The sequence below is a fragment of the Caretta caretta genome, chromosome 20 (genome assembly GCF_965140235.1).
Source record: "Caretta caretta isolate rCarCar2 chromosome 20, rCarCar1.hap1, whole genome shotgun sequence".
Classification (NCBI taxonomy): domain Eukaryota; kingdom Metazoa; phylum Chordata; order Testudines; family Cheloniidae; genus Caretta; species Caretta caretta.
In genome coordinates, this window is record NC_134225.1 from 2,068,457 (window position 1) to 2,089,426 (window position 20,970).

The window sequence follows — 20,970 nt, forward strand, 5'->3', positions numbered from 1 at the left end:
GGAGCAGAAGGAGGTAGCGTGAATGGCGAGGCTATTTCTGACTAAGTACTGTTTCCTGTTGGTGGCCTCACTCAGACACGGAGGGGAAAAATGTTATCCCAGAGATCAGAGATGGAAAAGACCAGTTAGATCCCTGGGGGAAGGACTGTTCCCCTCAGGACATTTCTAATGCTTCACCAAGGCTGTTTTGAAAGGTTCTGAGCAATGGGCTATCCCAGCATAGCTCAGTTGTGACTTGCTCACAGCAGCCAAGGGAGCTCTCAAGCAAGCTTCTAACTAAAGCTGAGATCAGTCCTTCATGCTAACTACAGGCTCGGGAGGTGGGCTGGGAGAGAGAGAATATGACCAGGAGCTTATTTGTGGCTACAGTAGCTGACAAGCTGCCTAGATCGTCCCCATGAGAGATGAAGCCTAAAGAATCCTACACATCAGAGATGAAAAACAACCCTTAGGTCCCATCTATTCTGCCTCCTTCATTCCTTACAGCATATTTCCTAGTGCTTTCACCAGGCTGGTTTAAGTTCTCCCAGTCAATGGGAGACCCACCAGTGAGATGGTGGTGTTTGAATTAGGGAAGTTAGAAATGAGAATGGTGTAGTAGACCCTGCAGTCCATCTCACTGCAAATACACAACCCCTTCCTGGATACACACATCTGCCAGGCAGGCCCCTTCTCTCCCTCTTAAACATGGAAGCTCTCACTGGCTGTTGGCTGGGGCATGGAGAAATTTGGGGAAATTTTTCCAGCCAGATGACACCGGAGATGAAAAGACCTAACTCTGGCAATGGGGGACGTCACCCATGGCTGTTCTGTGCATTGTCCGGGGGAATCTGACTGGCCGAGGGCAGGCAGGGGTTGTTTCATGTGTGTTTGTACAGATCAGCCCTACAAGTATTTTATTATTATTTACTTTGTGTGTGTTACTGGGCGTAATGTCTTAGCTTGGGTTTGTTTTTTTCATTGGGTATCTGAAGATGAAGAGTTTATGAGGATGGCGGCTCAGGAAAGAAGCCATTGGTTGGGGTGGGTTTTTTTATTTTATTTTAATCACATGACCAAAAGGCCATTCATTGGTTGGGGTGTTTTTTCATTGTTGTTGTTGTTTTAATCACATGACCAAACACAGCACTTGAACATCAAAAATAAATAAATAAATAAAAATATTTTAAAAAGTAATAATAATAATAAAAAAAAAAATCAAAGAGTTCAGAGCTTTCCGCTCCAGTCCTGCACCTGCGACTCACTCGCCCCAGGCCTGAGCCCGCGATTCCGATGGGGCTCCACCCTTACAGACGGTGCAGCTAGACGCACATGTGCTCCCATCAAGAGGGACTCTTCTGGCAGGGATCGGCATTGGGTTTTCAGGCACTGGCCGCTGCACCCTGCAGTAACTTTCATTCCCAATAAGGGGCTAGATTTGTTTCATCAGCTGATTTCCAGGTCCAGAGGCCACCACGGCAGGTGCCCATCAGCAGGCTTCCTGCAAGAATCCATGGAACGTTTATTGACTTGGTTGATGTATCCACCCATCCCCACTGGATAGTCTCATCCAGCTGCACTGCTCCCTCTCACCGAAGCAAAAACTCAATCCATCCAGGAGGTGACAAGCAGCACGAGCTGTGGGGATGCTCTGGAGGCTCAGAGGTGGTGGCACCAGGAGACTTGATTCTTCCCAAATTGCAGGAGCGAGGCAAAGCGTCTGACTCAAGAACGCTGAATGTTCACTGTAAAAATTTCTGTATTGAAAGACTTGGGCTGAGGTACCATTTGCACTATGGAAGGTTAAAGAAAATTTAAGAGACTAGTATGGGGTTTCCCTTTGTGACACACCAAGGGCTCGACAGGAGATGCTTTTATGTCTGTGCTTTCTCTTCTTGTAATTGCTGTGCGTGAGGATTAGTGCGTATGCGTCTTGATGTTTTTTCCTTGCTGCCAGAGGAGATGGTTCCCTCTGCCCTGCTCTGTGTCTGTGCAATCCCAGTGGTCAGAGGCTAGGCACACGTGCCAGGATACTCAAATGAATCCAGATGGCGGCGTGTAACTCCTGCACTGCTAACATCACTGAGCTCAACTTGCAACGTGTGAAATTCCCCTGCTCTTGCATCTTCTACAGATCTTCTCTGACAAACTGGGACAATTCTGGGTTACCCAGCATACAATCCAGCCCTGCATTCCCAGGTATCACTTGGGGCCAGTTAGAGGACTCTGCCCATGTGATAAGTGGCTCAGGAGCACGAGAAGAAACTGGGCCGTGCACTGGTGTCTCGCTGGAGAATAACCTGTGTTCCAGCCCATAAGAGAGGGTCCCAGCTGCCCACTGCTTATGAAGAACTCCAGAAAGGGCAGGGAAGTAGTTGCCATGTGTTAAGGAGCAACCTTGATTTTTGAAATACTTTTACGATGTCAGCATGGGAAGGGAGTTGGGTCTAGTGGTTAGAGCTGGGAATCAGCATTCCTGACCTTGAGCAAAGGTTTGTGTTCTTCCTCAGTAGAACAAAGATAATACCTACCTCATAAGGGTCTTGTGAGGCTTCATTACTGCGTGAGGCATTTTGAAATCCACAGGCAGCAGGCATGCTACAGCCGCATACAGCGCTGAGAACATGCATGTGGGGTGACGGGTTTTTTTGTAAAACACATTTAAAAGGAAATGCCACCACTCCCCTTACCTCCTGGATGTCCAAGAGAAATTAGTCTTAAACCAGAGACCCCCCTGCTCCAAGCAGCCACCGCCTCAACGGCTGTTCAGTTGGCTTTGAAGTTTAAAAAGCTTTAGTGTGTTTCACTTCTCCACCAGACAGACAGCAAAACTACCCCGCTGAGCGTCCCTTAGCTGAAGGCAACACTGGAAGTACTCTCCAAGATGAATCCAATGCTGGAAGTGGATTTAACAGCCTCTAGGAAATCCCAATATGGTTTCTTATATATCATGTGGTCCATGTTAAAATGTCCCTCTAGGAAACAAATTCCTCGCCCCCGCATCACAGCTCACAAAGTTCCTAGCAAACATTCCTGTTTAAAATTCTCACCAACGGGGGCAAATTTCACACGGACGCAATCAACTAAAGAACAACAGCAAAAAACTCTGGTACATGAAAAAGTAAGAAATAAAATATCGGAGGAAGCTCACATTTATGATGAGATGGGGCAGAACAGGAGGTTATTTACAGCTTCTCTTTCATAAATCATTCTAGAAAAAGCTACAGGAAAGGGAAAAAAAAGTAAATGACTGTTATTTCTCTTCCAGGTTGTATAAACTAAGCTTTAGTCATCTGTATATATTATAACCGTTGCTTCTGTCCCAATTTCTTTCTTTCTTTTTTTTTAGACTTTTTTTGTACAATAAAAATTATATAGCCAAACAAAAAAAAAAAAAAAAAAAGGAAAAAAAAAGGAAAAAGGAAAAAAAAATCTGCTGGCAAATGCATTTTCCTATGGTGACTTTTCTATGATTGTCTTTATTATGACAGCGCCTAATGCAAGGAATAGACCTCAGGAGTTCTGCTCTCCAGATTGCAAGTGGTTGATTTTAGAACCTCTCCAAGTAGAGCTAGATTCATTTCCCATTTGGTTTATGGGATCTCTCTCTGCCTATCCATTAACACCGGGGTTCAAGTGCTCACTCTGGGAGGCAAGTTGGGTCTAGTGGATTGGAGGAGGTGGGCAGGGCCTAGGGATCAGGACTCCTGGGTTCTGTTCCTTGTATGACCTTGGGCCAGCTACTTCCCCTTTCTAAGTCCCTATCTGTCTTTACTCTCTGTGGGCATTGGGGAGTTTAATTCCTATTTGCAACATGCTTTGAGATCTTTGCTTGGGATGCTTGATGGCAAGTTATTCCTGGCTGGCGAAAGCCTGTGAGATTCTTTGGAACGAGATGTTTTATAGACTATATGGGCCAGCACATCATAAATCATTCCTGATTTAGCAAAAAAGGAAACAAGCTCGTAAATATCCTGGGGCCAAGGCAAGGGCATCCAGCATCAGCTTGGCCCAAACAGGCACTTCAGCCACGGCCGAGTGACTTGGTCGGTGTGAGCTGATCCCCAGGGCTCTGTGGGGAGCAGCCTACAGGATCGGGCCCTTGGCCTGCACCTCCCTCCATGGTGGGCTCTGGAAAGCTTCTGAGGTTTGCAGCTGAGTCTACACATCCTCAGAGCCTTCCAAACCCACATGGGTTGGCGCATCCAATCCCTTCAGCTCCTCCCTGGCCATCTCCTCCCTTGAGAGCTTTTGACTGGATTCAATGACCTGAGTTTTGACTGGCTCCGAAAATGTGTTTCCTAACGTTTCTCCATTTTCCCCACACTCCCTGATGCTAACCATAAAACCAGTCCACCACGCAGGTGGAGGAGCTCCTGGCATAAGAAAATCCAGCCTAAACCCAATGCCCAGAATGATTTTCCGCAGCTGCAGGACATTCTTACTTTCATATGCCAGTCAGACCAAACACAGTCGGCGCTCTCTCTCTCTCTCTCTCTCTCTCTCTCTCCTTTTTTAAACCCTCTGTAGCGGTTTCTCTTTGTAATTTTAACAATGATGCAAAGACAAACGCACCCAGCTCTGCAGAAAGGCAGCCTGTCAGCAAAGCCACTCCTTCAATTGCAAAAGAAAGGTGCCTCCGTCCCAGCAAGGCAGGGCAGGTGTTGGAGGGCTCACCTGGCACTCAAGAGACAGGGGCTCAGGTTCTTGCTCCTCCACAGCCTTCCTGTGACCTTGGGCAGCCACAAGGAGCAAGTGGGACCAATTTACTCTGAGGTGTGAATATAAACTGCAGCAACCCTCCTGGGTGGACTTGCTGATTTCAATTTAGCTTAAATTCGTTAGGAGCAGGGTTAAACTAGACCAAAATCAGAAGCTCTTACAGTGATCTAGGAGCATCCTTGCAGGGCTCCGCACCCGTTTAAGGCCTTTTCTACACACACAAAATTGTACAGCTTTGACTCTGCTGTTCTTGTTACAGTGGCAACAATGTCCCTAGCGTGGCTGCAGTTATAAAAGTACTTCAGAGCAGGAGGGCTGCTAGCTACACCCGCCTAAGAACCCCCTCTAGCAGCATCCACACTGGTATTAGTATGTGGGCAACAAATCGCCCTCCGACTGACAGGCCAGGAGTTAAACCAGCACGACTTTCCCATGCAGACAAGCCGTTAGTTGCTGTGCCTCAGTACCCCACCTGTGCAATGGAGAGGAGAGCACTGCCTCCCCGCACCGGGGCTGGGAGGTGCCCGGGCACCATGCTTATGGGGGCCAGATAAGTACCACAGCCAGATGACACCAGTAATCCTGGACTCAGTTGGCTTTGCCCAGGATTACTCTCAGACCCGTCCAGCAGCATCCAGCCCTGTTCAGGTGCCACCCAGTCCCTCGGGTTGCCCGCAGAGCAGAGCAAGTCCAGGGGATGGACACCAGGCTGGGGTGGAAAAGCAGGGCCACGCGGGATCTGGCTGCGCTGATTCTGCAGGGTGTAAATGGCACCAGGAGTGGGCTTGGCACGTTGGCCCCCGGGGTAGATTTGCTAGCTCAGCTCCCATCAAACACCGGCTCTCCAATGCAGACAAATGGGCAGGGGGTGGCATGAAGTCAACCATGCCCCCTGCGCACGGTGTGGGTTGTTAAGGGCCTTCCCTTGTACAACTTCCATGCCCCCCTTGCTGATACATCCCACACTTTGGGAAACCTTGTGCGAGGAACGGAACCTGCACAGCCCCCCCCCCAGCCCCTAGACTCCAGCCTGTGCCAGCTATGCCTGGTCTGTCATGCAAAAAGCTCCAGTCCTTTCCTTTGGAAGCCCGGGGGGTGGGGGTGGGGATCAGAGAAACCGAGAGGAGAAAGCTCACATGGCTTGGTCTGGCTGGGAGGTAGCACCCAGCCAGGGCAGAAAGGGATAGAGCAACCCCCCCAGGGGAAGTTAAGGAATCCCCCATGTTCTGAACAGGCTTGTGATGTTTTGGGGGCTCCTGCTGGCTACTAACCCCAGGGGAAAAGCAGCACCCCAAAACTGCAACGCAGAGCCTTTGGCCAACTGGCTCAGCAGGGACCATCTGCTGCTCCCAGCCAAAGGGCAGCAGGTGGCCCTCTGGCTGAAACGAGTTTGGTGGATCTCAGCCCAGCTCCAGGTGTCCGCCTCCTGAAAACCACCATTCCCTCCCGGGCTGCCTCAGCAGAGGGGCTACGGGCTGAATGAGTCATGAAGCCTGAACGCCCCTCTCTGACCCAAGCCCAAAGAAGGAGGCAGGCTGGCAGGAGAGCGCGTGACGCTCACCCTGGCCCCAGGCTACGGCAACCAAAGGGCATCCAGGCCCACAGCTATGCAGCAGGCACCTTGTCTTGGCCCCACCTGTTTGGTGGTTCCCTGTCCCCTGTCTTTTGGCTAAAACTCCTGGGCTGCCAGCTGCTCGCTCATGCTCTCCTTAGGGCTGGAAGAAAAAACAAAGGGGAGGACAAGCCACAAATAGAAAACCCCTCCCAAGGGGCGGGGTTATGCTAATTTAGGCAGGCAGGGCTCTGGGTTATGCTAATTAGGGGGGTAGGACTCTGGCCTTCCATGTGGGGCGAGGAGGAAGAGCAACTTGTCTAACTTGGCTCTGGACAGTCCCAGGTTGGGTAATCCAATGGGCCTAACTTTTCCAAAGTCAACAGTGATTCTAGATATCCCATTTGGGGAAAGCTTAACAGGACCCGACTGCCAGATGGTGCCTGTCGCCCACTCGGTGAAAACTGGGCTCTTCAAAGAGGCCGCAGGTTGGGTCTCCAGAATCACTTGTGAAAACATAGGACACGGTGGCTCTCCCTGCAGAAGGCAGCATGGTTCAGCAGACAGAACAGCATGCTAGAAATCAGGAGACCCTGCATCAGGTCCCGGCTCTGCCATGTGACTCTGGGCAAGCCGATCTCTCCAGGTCTCAGTCCTCTGACACAGAGTGGGGCTAACACACAGCCGTCTCATACACTAACATGGGGTGGTGCTGGGAACTTTAATAACTGCTGGCCAAGTGCTTTGGGATCTCCAGCTGAATAGGCACTAGCCAAGGGCAAAAGAGCCAAAGCAAAGCTGTCGACAAGAGGGGCAGTGGGGCAGTTGGTGTTGCCAAGGTGGATGCCCATTGGTCGACAGGCTGTAGTCATTGTAACGGTCCGAGTCAGGGTCTGAGCAGCGTTCTAGCTGTTGAACTCCGAGACCCACCTAGGCATGGGTCTAGGAAGGGTCCACACAGTACAATGGGCCACCCGCACACATGCGGTATACAGAGCAGTGTGGGTTCGAAACATCTGTTGAGACTCCAAACGCCCTGGTGGATGACAGAGACATCCTCCCGCATACACAGTGATGCTCACGTCCCCACCCCCCGGCTTCACACGGACTGCTGCTTCCTCCTCGCGCAGCTCAAAATTGTAAAGTTGAGATTTACAACTGGTTTGAAGTGCCAGAGGAAACCAGATCACGGCAGCTTTTATGGAGCCCTCATTAGGAGCTGGCAGGTATGCCGAGAATGTCACAGCTAATTACATCTGTGGTCAGAGGGAGTGGGGGACAAAGGGGGCACACACACCAACATTAAACCAACCCGAGGCTGCCTGGGTCCTATAGATCAGAGAGCACGTGTGCCAGCAGGCTGGGGGAATACAAGGATGGGGGAAGGAATGGAGCAGCAGAGGGATTTGCTAGCATCGCTGGTGAGACAAGGGGGAAGGACTCCAAAGGGGAACATTTGTGGGGCTGTGAGCAGTTTGGCTCAAGCATGGTCCAGCCCATAGGGACCTCCGAGCAAACAACATGGGAAAGACCAGTCGTGGACTTCCTGATGCCAACCCATAAGCTCCATGCATAGGCTGGCACGGGTACCGGCCCCATTAGCTAATTGACTGTTCAGATTTGGTGTTGCCCCAGCCCTCGCACACCTAGCCCTGGGGTCCTCTCTGCACCTTCAGCCTGCATGGCGTAAGCACCATTTTACCACTGCTCCTTTCCGCTCCTGTGACGTTACCCTCCATTCTCCATCCCTACTCTCCCATGGCCCAGTTCCTGTGTTTCAGTCACACGCGCCCCTCGGGGACAATTCTGGGTCCATTTAATCCAAAACCTCCCCCCACAGAGCCACCTTGCTGTAATCAGCCACTTCTTCAAGACAAGGCCCAGGGCCGAGCTGGATCTGCAGGGAGTGCACGTATCACTATCAGCCCTGGGCTACGGGGTACCTTGCTCGGGCTGTCTTTGGACATTTCTTTCCTGGCCGCTATTCTCATTCTGCCTGGATAGGATTCGATTCTCGCTCTAGGGCGTTTCTTTGAGCTGTGACCATCCAAGAGCCTGCGGGTGCCTGGTGTGAAACACGTTGAGGGGCGCAGTTGAGTTCTTTCTAGACAGGTGCATCCATGTCACAAACCATCCCCTAGCGCACTGCAGTTAGCACTAGCTGCCCCCCCTGTCCGGCCTCTGAAGATAAAAGATTGAATAGGAAGCAGAGACCGGACTCTCCCGCCTTGGCTGACAGCTGCCAAACCGGGGAGAAACACGAAATGCCGCCCTAGGGCTGTCGCTCCCACAGTGCTACTGTCACTGCCGGGCTTCAGGTTTTGAAGCGCGTGCAGTTACTTTTCCGAGGTGCTGAGCCCGGACAAGGTCTCGGGGAAGCCAGAGGGCAGGAGGGGGCCCAGGTCCCCAACAGACTCACCCACTGACACATTCTCAGGCCAGTCGCTGTCAGAGGAAAACAGAAAAGGGAAATAGGGTTGTGCCTAAAGCATGGAATCAGGAAAGTGACTTCCCACACCCCAGATCTGCTCCCCCTCCCCCCCAGCCAGGAGCTGGCCCAGCTATGGGAGGATACAGGGGTCTTGAGAGCCCTGGGTTCAGTTCCTGACTCTGTCACAGACTTCCTGGGTGACGTAGGACAAATCACTTAGTTTCTGTGCCTCGGTTTCCCCACCTGTACAATGGGGATAACAGTTGTGAGGTACTCAGATACACTGCGATGGGAGGTAGATAACCTCTGAGATACTCTTTAGCTGAGCTGTGGTAGCACCTGAGCGCCCCAGTAATGGACCATAACACCACGGGCCCAGGCACTGTACAGACACCTGGAAAAACAGCCAGGCCCTGCCCTACTGGTCCCCTATTATTGTATGCTTCAGATCAGTACCTGAGCTAGATAAGCCTGGAGTGCTCAAACATGAGGCCTCCAGCTGCAGGTTCTGTTGCAGACTGGCTGGTAACTCCCACCACTATGTTATTCTTAAAGGGTCTATGATATTACTGAACCCCCATCTCCAAGCTGCCACCTGCTACACACCCGGAGGCAAAAACGGATAGTAGCAGCTGGCAGAGCATCTAGAGCTCTCGATGGAATCTAGACCTTTTGGTTCCACTCCTCCAGAGTGACAGTGGTTCCATCAGAGGGGTGTATGGGGGTTGGGGTAGGTCAGCCCACTTGTAACATTCCTGGTTGGGTTGGTTGGTTTACTTGGAAGGACAATGTCAAAAGTTTAATGAGCACTCGCTTTTGTTCTGGTCGCGTCTCCCTCGAGGCTGCTGGGAGCTGCGCCCTGCATCACCTGCTTTCCCCAGCACTCGGCTGACCTAATTCAGAGACAGAGGGTGCAGGCACGCAGGGGCATGGAGGGCAGACAAATTAGGACAGGGACAGAGCCAGTTACCTCCATCCTGGTGACCACCCACAGCCATGTCAGAGGGAGGGGTTGCAACCCCATGCCAGCTATGCCATAAACTGGCTCTCCTAACCTTCCCCCTCCGTTGCCTAATAAGACAGTCCACATGCAACGTTCACAGTAATTATACCAGCAGGCAGGGAGCTTGGCTGGGATCCACTGATCCTGCTGACTCTGTAGCAGGAGACACCAGTGCTCCCTGTAAAGCAAGGACTGTAATGCCAGTGGCCGGGCAATCACCCTGGAGAGGTGGGCACAAGCTAATGCACCCTGCCTCTGATAAAGCATGCATGGGTCCCACAGTGCTGTACAGGGCAGCAGCCAGTCCATGACACAACAGATGGTTTAGGGCAATTTTCATCCAATGGGCCCAGCCCAAACTCAGCTATGGGATGTCCTTTGATTGTCCACGGGCTCATGGGCACAGCCTGTAGACCCCACGGAACACAGCATATCACCGTGGAAGGACAAAAGGCTGAGCTGACCCTGCTGCAGAGCAGTTCCAAGCCGATGGTTAGAGCCCTACACCACCTCCTCCTCAGGGACATCCCTGTCTTCTAAAGGTTCGTCCCCTGTCAACCATGTCTTTATAAACCTCAGCCTACCAGCCAGTAGGGCTAAGTGGCAGCTTTACAGAGGGTGCTGGGACCAAAGCTCTGGAGAGCAGCTAAGGATCTATGCATATGGACACTTCCACCTGCCACTGTAGGTGCTTCGGAACCTTGCTTCACACCTGGGATAAGGTATCCTTGACGGAGAAAGGCCAAGCAGGCTGGGGAGCAGCAAAGCAAAGGGGCAGGTCACCCTGGGGCTGCCGTGAGCGTGGCGGGAGCAGAATGGCGTGCACACAACTGTGGAGAGAAAATAAAGATCCTCACTCTATTCCCCACTCCCCCCGAGTCTCTTTTCTTCCAAGGCACCTAGGATGAGATGAGGGGGGAGAGAAATCTCCCAGTTATTGAAAACATCTTCCCTCCTGAGACTCCCTGACAAGTCAATTACACCACATAGGAGCAACAGGAAACATCTAACATCTGACCTTCATCTCTGGGAGCTCCTGGCTCAGTCCCCTCACTCCACCCTTATACCTGAGCACAGGGACTGGGGGATTCTCCAGCCTGTGACATGAAGGAGGTCAGATTAGAGGACCATAGTGGTGCTTTCTGGCCTTGTAATCTCTGAATTTATGATACATCCATACAGCATCCAGCACAAGGGGGATCTGGCCTGGCTGAGCTCCGGGCACCATGCTTCCTGTGTAGCAGTGCCAAGAGCAGATACAGTAGGACAGCAATGAGAAGTGTGATCTGACAGCCAAGGGGCGAGGTGCTGGGGAGGAAGATTTGACTGCAGGAGCGATCTGGGGAAGAGAGGACAGCCCAGCTCACTCCCTTCTCTTCAGGCCTTTGCCAGAGCATGTGCCTCCCGAAGGGTCATCACATGGCCAACCATGGCACACGCCTCTCCCTCCAGCTTCAGTGCACCTAGCAAACAGAGGTGCTGTGGGGAGCAGGTAACTCACAGACATGTACTTCAGAAAGGGGCAGGACTGAGGGAGCAACCATGGAGTTGGTTAATGTCCAGACCCGTTCTTGCAAGGGAGGGGAGCCAGGATGCCTGGGTTCTACTGCCAGCTCCCTCTGAGTCAAGCCACTTCTGCTTTCAAAGGGTTTCAGAAAGCCATCATACAGCCCAAGTTTCCCCACACAGAGGGAGCCAGAGGCTCCCTGAAATGTCTTAACAGCCACTCAGCCAATCCAGAAGCCAGGACTCCAGACTCCCAGCCCCCGCCCCCACCCACTAGACATTACCGCTTCTGAAGATAGGAGTAGAACCCAGGAGTTCTGACACCAAAGCCCCTGCTCTAAGCCTTGGTGTAGAGATGCCAGTCTTCCTGCTTTAACTACTCAGCAACATTCCTTCTGTCCTGAAAAATATTTGGGGAAGTGAAATTATAATCATTATATAGAAAATCCATCCCTGGCCTTGAATTCTGGAGGCAATGTGGGCTAGATCACCTAACAGGCCTTCCTGAGCTCCGATTTTTAGGGGAAAAGCACAGTTGACTCTCGGCCCAAGCAAGCGGCGTAAATCACACTTTAACTAGTCCTGAACCTCTTGGGCCAGCCAGAGACTCCAGGTATCGAGCCAATCGCAGCACCAGCTCACCAGGTCCCAGGTGCTGCCAGGGGGATATAGACGTATTTATTTTTTAAACAGTCCACTCAACTCCAAATGCAGGGAGGAGGGGAAGAGAGGGGTCAGAACTACAGCTGTTCAGGTGCACAGAAAGGGCAGCACCTCAAGACCCAGCAGTACAGAACAGGAGGTGCCCTTGCTGTGAAACTAACCAGCCCTTGTGACAATGGGGGGCAGGGGAAGAGGATAACCTGTAACCTAATCAATTTGAACGTAACACAATTTCAAGAAAGGGGGTTTACCTACAGTCAGCTTCAAGGCGACTCCAGAAGAGATTTTAATATAGGCCTATAAGGTATTTTAAACTGTGGGGAGGGGAAGAAAGGGACAGAAGAAATCTTACTGTATTGCTCTGTATTAACCCCCCCCCCCCATGCTCTGCTTCGGTTTCCTTATTTTTCTGAATTTAAACACAAGAAGTTTCCAACCCAGTCACAGACGACTCAGGGGCAGGAGGCCAGTGGGGTGAAGGGGACAGCGCGAGCGGGAAGATGATGTGTTTGTGTTTCTTTGTGAAGGGGCACGCACGCACACGCGCACAGTGCCCATCTCTCTTCTCACCCCACCTCCTCCTTCCCTTCACATTGTGCAAGCCCACCCATTTCTCACTCTCCCGCCCCCCACCCCCACTCCTCCCGCCAGCCTGACCTATAGTCCCACTTTCATTTTCAGCCCAAGCGTCTGTTGTGAAAAGTGACTTCATGCTGAATTTGGGCACTGTGCGGCGTTACCAGCTCTCACGCTGCAAGCCCTGGCCCTCCTTTTCTTTCGCTCGCTTTCCCACACTTTCCCCCGCTCATTGTGTGCCCGCTGCTTTTTTTCTCCACCTATTCAGCCCAAATTAGTCACGAGCGGCTCCCAGCTTGGAGAGGAAAAATAAATTAGGTGGTGTTTTAAACACAGTGTGATTAGAATGATTTCCCCCCCACCCCACAGAGGGGAAAGCCCAGCATTTAAAAGAAGCAGTGTCCTCTACAAAATAAACTCCCACCAAGAGGGAAAAAGAAGCAGGGGGGAAGAGACAGGGGAGGGGAGATCTCTACAGGCAGCGATGCCCCCTGTAGCACTGGCTGCTGGAGGCAGCTGCTGGACCAGGGCTGGGAATACAGAAAGTGCCTATATCCAGGCAAAAGGAGAGAGAGGTTGATAAAGGAGAAGGGAGGGAGTAGACCTGGGTTCATCGTTATGTTGCTCCCATGGCCAAAGGAAATGCATCCAGAACAAGGGGAGGGAGGTGAAATGGGGGAGCAAGAGACACTCAGGTAGTTTTACCAGAGCAGAGGGAAGTGATCAGTTTGAGGATGGGTGGAGGGGAGAGAATGCCTGGGGAGAGGAGGGGGCAGAACATGCATTAGTGGCTCTAGAACGTCAGGAATGATTTGGAACAGCCGAGAGAACGTGCAATGGAGGCACTGTCCATGGCTGTAGTGATCCCATATGCCCAAGGGAAACTGAACAAGCTGTGCTTGTGTGGTTTCTAGAGGCAATAGGGGCTGGGTTCCAGTGGTCAGACAACAGGACGGCAAGACAGGATATTTGGCTCCTATTCCCAGCTCTGGGAAGAGAAAATGTTGACTAGTTAGAACAGGAGACTGAAGTCAGGACTCTTGGGTTCTGTTCTTGCCTTAGGAAGGAGAGAGTACTCCAGTGGTCAGAGCACAAGAATGGAAATTGGAACTCCTGGGTTCTATGCCCAACTCTGCTGTACAGTCTTGAGTCCCTTTACCGTATGTCAACCTGTACAAAGGGGACCCCACTTACCTACCACCCAGGGGGGATTTGAGTACCACCAGCACGCCTCCCTGCAGTACTGTCAAACAGCCGATCATCTATACCACGTGGGTAGTATACGGAGAAGTACAGGAAGTGATCAAAAATAAAGCAGCCAAGGACACAAAAGGATATTTGCATTTGCCAAGCAGACCAAGGGAAATCCTAGAATTGGGAGCATCTGACTTCTTAGTACCAAACAAACAAACAAAGGAGACCTGAGCACTATATACACAGCACCCTGCATGTGTAAGATGCTTTACAGGACAATTAAAAGTGGAGTCCCTACTCAAAAGGGCTTGCAAAGTTTAATGAGGTCAACAGAAGTGAAGAGGAATTCTGTATCCAACTGAAACTATAGGGAAGAATTTAGGGAGGCAGAACTGGGAACTAGGGTTTGTCCGGGATGCCAGGGGTTAACAAAAAGTATCACGGGATCTTTCATGACTACAAGTGCTCAGGACCCCTGTGTTCATTCAAAGGCAAGGGGCACTGTACACTGTGGGAAGTCATTTAAATCAGGGCAGAATGGACGTAAATCGCATTTTCATTTGGCCATGGGATTGACGTGCACTGTGCATGGGTGTAAAGAACGCCACAAGATGCAGAACCAGAGAGGATCAGACCCCAGTGATGTCTGGCTCCTTGCTAGTACTGCCCAGCCCTGACACCACAGGAAAAGCACTGTTACATCACACACCAGACAGGCAGATACAGGTGTTGCCTTGAAGAAGCAGTTTTATTATGAAATCAAGAGTGAAATGCAGTGTTTGTCCTGGCACAATTCAAAACATTTCAAGCAAATAACCAGCAAAAAGTCATGAGCAGAATAGAAAATACATATTACAAAATCCTACATACAGAAAAAAACCACCACCAGAATAAGGTTATTCCACTAAGTCTGGATAGAGACAGGGGGCTTCGGTTCATTCTACCATAGACACCCCAAGACACACACAATGCAACCTGGATCCTATAGCTGCTGGGCAAGCAAACCAACCTCAGATATTGCTTAGAATCGCCTGGGGCATACAGCGGAGACATCAGCCTGGTGCATCAGTGGTGCAGAGCACAAGCAATTTGAAGACCTCTACATTTAAAGAAAAATATACTGCTTTTCAAGAGTCTGTACACAGAGCTGCTGCTCTCTAGCATCTGAAGGAACTGCGTGCGACCAGGCAAACATCTTTCCAATAGAGGGTACGGCCAGAAGCAACAATCCCTGGATGCAAAGCTCTGAAGCACAGGCACATTCCAATCAAAATGGACATTTAAAAGCAAAGATCAATCAAGGGGAAATCTGCCCAGCTGTTCTATTTTTCTGGGGACCTTGATCTAAGTTTAAGGGTAAAAAAGTTACATAAGATGTTAGATGCACAAGGAATACCTGCGTGTAAAAGAACCTATTAAGCAGACGAAGAAAGGCACCATACGTCTTCCCTCTCTGCTGAATCACTGCTAATAACGTGGCTATTTGCCTCAGAGGCCTAGAGCAAAGCATGGGACAACAGCTCTCTGATATTAGCACACACTCTTGCTCCATCTACACAACTTAACATGGAGAACACATTCCTACGGCTCCCTAAAAACAGAAGGTACCATTTGATAGGCTAACCAGACAAAAGGTGCATAACAAGTTGCAGCCATGCTGTTTCACTCCTGTGATGTTAAGCGTGAACATGATGTTCACCAAGCGTGATGTTAAGCTGTGAAAGCAACGTTGCAGGGAAAATGGAGAAGTTAATGTGACAGGAGGGAGATTCAGTTCAGATGCAGAACAGGTTCACTGCAACGCTTTTTCAAACCACGTACTCCCAGTACAAGGTTGCTGCTGTCCCCCTTTGCAAAAGGTGAGGCTGGGAAGGCTGCTTTAAGAGTGTGTGACGTGTTAACAAGCCTAACTGAGCTAGTCTGGATGTTAGATGAGGACAACACAAAATTCAACCTGGGAATAAAAACTGAGCAAAGGAAGGTTAGTGAGGTATTTCTCTTGTCTTTCAAAAAAACTCCAGGAGATCTGAACATTTATACTAAATGCCACAAGCCCCAGAACAGCCCCTAGAGGCAGGTGAAGTGCAGCAGCCTGAGTGGTTTAATCTGTAAATGTTCTAGTATTGCCCTCTCCTTATTCCAAGGCTTTGGCTTTGATCTTCTGCCAATCACCAGCTGCTGCTCCCACCCATTCCCCACTAGGCCACCCCTGGGAGCAGAGGTAACTGAGAAAGACCCTTTAACATACAGGGTGGTTTGTGAAGTTTAAAGCCTATCTCATACAAGAATTACTACTATGTTTTCAGGCTATATCATGCAATATATTAGAAAGGCCCTCCCCAGGCCAGCTAGGCAGCAAACACGATGTCACAAGCTGAGAGGGGCAACTCAAGTAGAAGTTGATGATCCACAGCAGAACCTAAGTAGGAATGCATGGTGCACTTGAGCTGAAGTGTGTTTTTAGCCAGGCTATTGGTGTGCATGCCCTGATTCTGCTGAACTTAAAGAGTGATTTCCTCAGGCTGAAGGAGGGAGAGGAGGGTTTCTTTGCCCAGGGCAGCCCAGGGAAATGGAGAAAATAAAAAACAGCAACGTTAAAATAAAAGGGAGGCTCCAGGTAGTTCCTGCTTTAAGTGGCATAACCTGCTTCTCAAGCCAAGGGTGCAATTCCCCAAGACATAGCAGGGAGATCAAACCCTTCTCCACCTTCATCCCTGAATGGCATTATCCTTTCCTCATGCTCCACCTGATAGATGCTTGGCCACTCCAGTTCTCCTTCCCCACTACCTAGGTTCATCCCTGAACCTTGTATGGGCATTAACACCAGTGCACGATGGGTGTAAAAAACTTCCAATTTTGATGTGGTGGCATTACACACCTGCTTTGCACTGCTGTAAATAACTGCACAAGTGGCAGGGGAATGGAGAACCGGGCACTGGGATTTCTACCCACCACAGATACACTAAGAACATTTTTGCTCTTTGCGCTGTATATATATATTTTTTTAAACTTCACAGTTGAAAAAATAAGCAGCACAACTGTACAGCTATCAGGGATTCTCTATTAGGTCCTGCACGGGGAAGAGAGCCTACACTCCTTACTAGTGCTACTGTGTGTGTGGTGGGGGAAGGGGGGGAGAGAGAGAGCGAGCGCACACACGAGCGTGCTCCCCCACAACAGGTAAAGCCTAACATGGACAGATATCAGACAATCCCAAAGCGTTCTGCTCTTTTCCTCTTCTTTGCCTGCAAAAAGGATTGAAAGAAAAATCAAAACCAAAAAGAAACATTCACAATTCAAACCCCACACACATTTGGATGAAAACACAACACAAACCAAAAAAAAAACAAACAACCAACCACCACACTTGATGGTAGAACATGACCCTAGTGCATGACTGACCCAGCCCCTGTCTAAATACGGGATCACAGGGTTAGTTCAAGAGGGTATTTGGTATCAATGTTTGGCAAGGAGCTACAAGATTTTAGTCCAGCATTTGAACAAACAAAGCTTGAAATCAAGTTGCAAAGCATACAGTGCCCAAGATACAGTGCTGCTGAAGTCACTTCATCTCGCTGGCAACAGTGCTACAAAAGGGAACAATGCCTACTTGAGGGGCCTGGAAACCCTTCCAGGCAATGGGGAGGTGGGAAATTTAAAAGGGCAAAGGGTTAACACTCTTCTATTCATGGAAAAGGTGAGAGGGACACACTAAACTGCATTAAATATTCTATTGCGTCTCTCAGATATGCCTTTAACTTGATACACGAGGGGTGTATAAATCTTAATTTTTAGCAGGATAAATAGCCTGGGGGCAACAAAAGCGCGAACCAAGAATCTCCAGGGGAAAGGTGCATTTGAGCGCACACAATACTAGTAAAAAGACCTTTTTGTTCCAGGCACAACCTGTAAGTGACCTAGTGGGAAAACATGGAATCCTTCACCCCCAGCCACCCCCTCTGCTCAGACTGAACAGGGGCTTGTTCTCCAGTGCTGCTTGCAGAAGGCTGGGAATGCCGTGCACCATTTCATTCAAGGGAAGCGTTTATCAAAATGCTACAAAAACAAAACAAAAAAAGCCCCCAAACCCCACCTGAATTGCTGAGATCACTCTTCGGAGCCAAACAAAAAACCACTTCTTGTATGTCAAATCCAGAAGCCATCTGGTTAAGTAGCTTCTGAGACCCCAACAGCTCACCGTCCCGCAACCTTTGCCAAATGATTGTTAAAATTAAAATCCACGCCAGCAGCTCCTCTGTGGACAGTGATGGGGGCTCAGCTCTCACTGATTTATGCTAGAGTATGATTTATGCAGCACCACTGGTGTGCCTGGTACTCGACAAACAGGAACGTAGGAACTGCCACAGGACCATCTAGCCTGGTCTCTGGTACCAGGTGCCGCACAGCAAGCCATATAACCCCACAAATAAAATGGTGAGGCGCTGTCTTGCGGAGCTTACAAATTAAAAATCAGACCAAAAGACAACAGCAGGACAGAGGTGTCAAAACAAAAGATGGAGGAGAGAAAAGCAAGGGGTGTAGTCAATTTCTTGATCCTTACTTGTTCCTTCCTTTTTTATGTTGTGAAATTTACATGCATTTTATGATGAAAGGAGTGAAGCAAGTTTAAAGCTCAAGGGCTTCCTGGATAAAGGAAGTTGTACGGAGGGATGTGAAAGGGAGGTGGTATAGTAGGCCACTCCAGGCATAAAGGGAGCAGTGTGGAGGAAACTGGAGGAGAACAGTTGCTCCCAATTTTCTGCAGGCATCTGTATTAGTTTGCAAGACTAAGAGCTCAGCCGCATTGGCCAGCGCCAGCCAGATCTTGTAGCTTGGGCTGCTCCAAACCAGTCTGACAAGCTCCACAGGGGGGTTAGAATGCATGCAACCCAAAAGAGGCAGATGCTCATCAAGGTAAAGATGATAAATTACCTTTGCAATATCATTGGGGTACCTGAAGGAACTGAATATAAGTACTTGCTTGCGGACCAGTAGGATGAGATCCACTTGAGGAGCGAGATGTCATGTGTGCAATAGTTACAGTGGAATATTCAACTCTCCTAATAATTCAGCATGGAAAGTGTTCTCAGCTGCCCTTCCACCCCCAAACTTCTTATGTGTCCCTCTGCTTGCAGGTTTGGCATTTTACCTCTGTGTCCTCTGTGGCTCCAGCCCCAGCCGAACTTGTTACAATGCCAAACCGCTCCTTCCTCTTCTTCAGCTTCTCATCATCTTCGCTCTGAGTGGAAAGAAGGTAGAAGATTTAGTTTGCCAGACAGGCCCAAAAATCATTTTAACAGTTGATAAGGTTCCTTTCCTTGCCCCCCAAATCTTCCTGCTTTTAGCTACAAGACCAGCTGCTAGAAAAGAGTAGTTGCAAGATGATTTTGAGGTGCACATGACTCTGCACAGAGCTGAACATACACTTTAGCAGGCATCATCATGCTGGCATGGTTAGGTGCCCCGTCCAGAGGGGATTTATTGAACAGATGCTCAAAAGAACCTCCCAAGGAGTATTTATGATAAGTAAGTTCCCATGCTAAACCTGCTCTCCCTCCATGGTAATCAATAAAAAGTGAAACCTATTTCTCTGGAGTACAGTGGTGAACTTCATGGAGTTTGTAGGATTAATGGCTAAAGCTAAGTAACCTGTGATTTTGCACCTGCCTAACTTTGCAACTGCTCTGTCCCCTCCACTTTAAATGTCTTTATCCTGTAACTGTCCACACCTTAACAGGTCAAGTCAAAGCAGAGCCGACCACGATAGCTAGTAAGGCATGGTGCAGTGAGGTAGGGAGGAAAAAGGAAAAGCTTTTATATTTCCAACAGAGTAAATGAAAGGCACTGGATTGGCAACCTTAGGGAGTGAGTCTCTGTTTAACCAAAGCAGTACAATTACCTGGCAGTTGCAGTGTAAGCTTCCAGTCAATGTGTCCCAATCCTGACAGGGAGGGCCCCTTACTAAGTTCTCCCTTACTGACCCCATTAAATCTTTGGCCTCAGTATTGTAACCCAAACTCATTTCACATAGGCCACTGAGCAGCAGACCAGGGTTGAATTTCAGTTAGGAACCTAGAGGTGAAAGCCTCTGTATCCCTATTACCAACCCAAGTGTAGGCCCAACATTGAGGATTTACAAGATCTAACATTAAAATAAAAAATGTTGCTCCAATGCAATGCTCCAATGGAAATGGTTTTAAAAACTGCCCCGTGAAGTTTGCAACATGAAGAGAATTTGCACTAGAAGCAGAAAGTGAAGCCGGCCACACCCTGCAGAATGAATGTAAAATACAGAATAGCATAAACACTCTTCAGCAGCTCTGGTGAAACTAGTAGCAAAAGGGAAGAACCCAATTCACTTTGACGAGGGACTGTCTGGAGCATCACCACTGACTAACACCAATCCACCTGCTGCATGTTTTTCCTCATTGGGAAATTAAGGAATGTGATAAATCAACATGACAAAGAGGATGCACCCTCAGAAGAATGCACAGATCGGGTCAGACCAGTGGTCCACCTAGCTCAGTATCCTGTCTTCTGACAGCGGCCAGTGCCAGATGCTACAAAGGGAATCAACAGAACATGGCAATTGAGTGATCTATCCATCATCTAGTCCAGCTTCTGGCAGTTGGAGGTTTAGGGACACCCAGGGCATAGGGTTGCATCCCAGACCATCTTGGCTAATAACCATTGATGAATCTACCCTCCATAATCCTCTCTAATTCTTTTTTTAACCTACTATACCGTTGGTATTCACAACATCCTCTGGCAACGAGTTCCACAAGCTGACTGTGCGTTGTGCGAAGTAGTAGTTCAACGTGTTTGTTTTACAGCTACTGCCTATTAATTTCACTGGGTGACTCCTGGTCTGTGTGTTATGTGAAGGACTAAAGAACACTTCTTTATTCACTTTCTCCACACCATTCATGATTCTGCAGACCTCTGTCATCTCCCCCCACCACAGTCATCTCTTTGCCAAGCTGACCTGGCCCAGTTTTTTAATCTTACACTTGATCCTGCAGTGAAACCATAATGCCATGTTTGCAACATCACCTCTCTCTCGGAGCAGACGGTCAGCCACAGGACTATGTGAATCATCCAACATAAGCCAAGGGAACACTTTAATCCCCAGGGCTTATGTTGTATGGTTTCCTATGCCTGCCCCAATGCGATAGACCCTGAGCTTTAAGCACTAGCTGCACTAGTTTCCCCATCTGCCCTTGAAGACTTCATGGGTCATAATGATGGTCTCAACTTTTATCCAGAGAGCTCTCTGGCCCGTTCATAAGGGAGCGCTGATGTTACTGAAAAGTCTCTCGAGTTAACGAATGAGCTCTCTTTGTT

The 20,970-nt window shown here is 49.4% G+C and overlaps 1 protein-coding gene across 2 annotated transcripts in view; it reads right to left on the minus strand.

The window, feature by feature from the left end:
• Nucleotides 1-14,355: 14,355 nt before the first annotated feature.
• The window catches only part of SARNP (SAP domain containing ribonucleoprotein), a 49,833-nt gene continuing 43,218 nt past the window's right edge, over nt 14,356-20,970 (minus strand). For both annotated transcript variants that reach the window (XM_048831603.2, XM_048831602.2), the window contains 2 exons: nt 18,776-18,865; nt 14,356-16,871 (listed from right to left, as the gene is read on the minus strand). In XM_048831603.2, the coding sequence (XP_048687560.1) occupies nt 16,830-16,871; nt 18,776-18,865 (132 nt within the window). In that variant the 3' untranslated portion in view covers nt 14,356-16,829. The remainder of the gene's footprint in view (nt 16,872-18,775; nt 18,866-20,970) is intronic.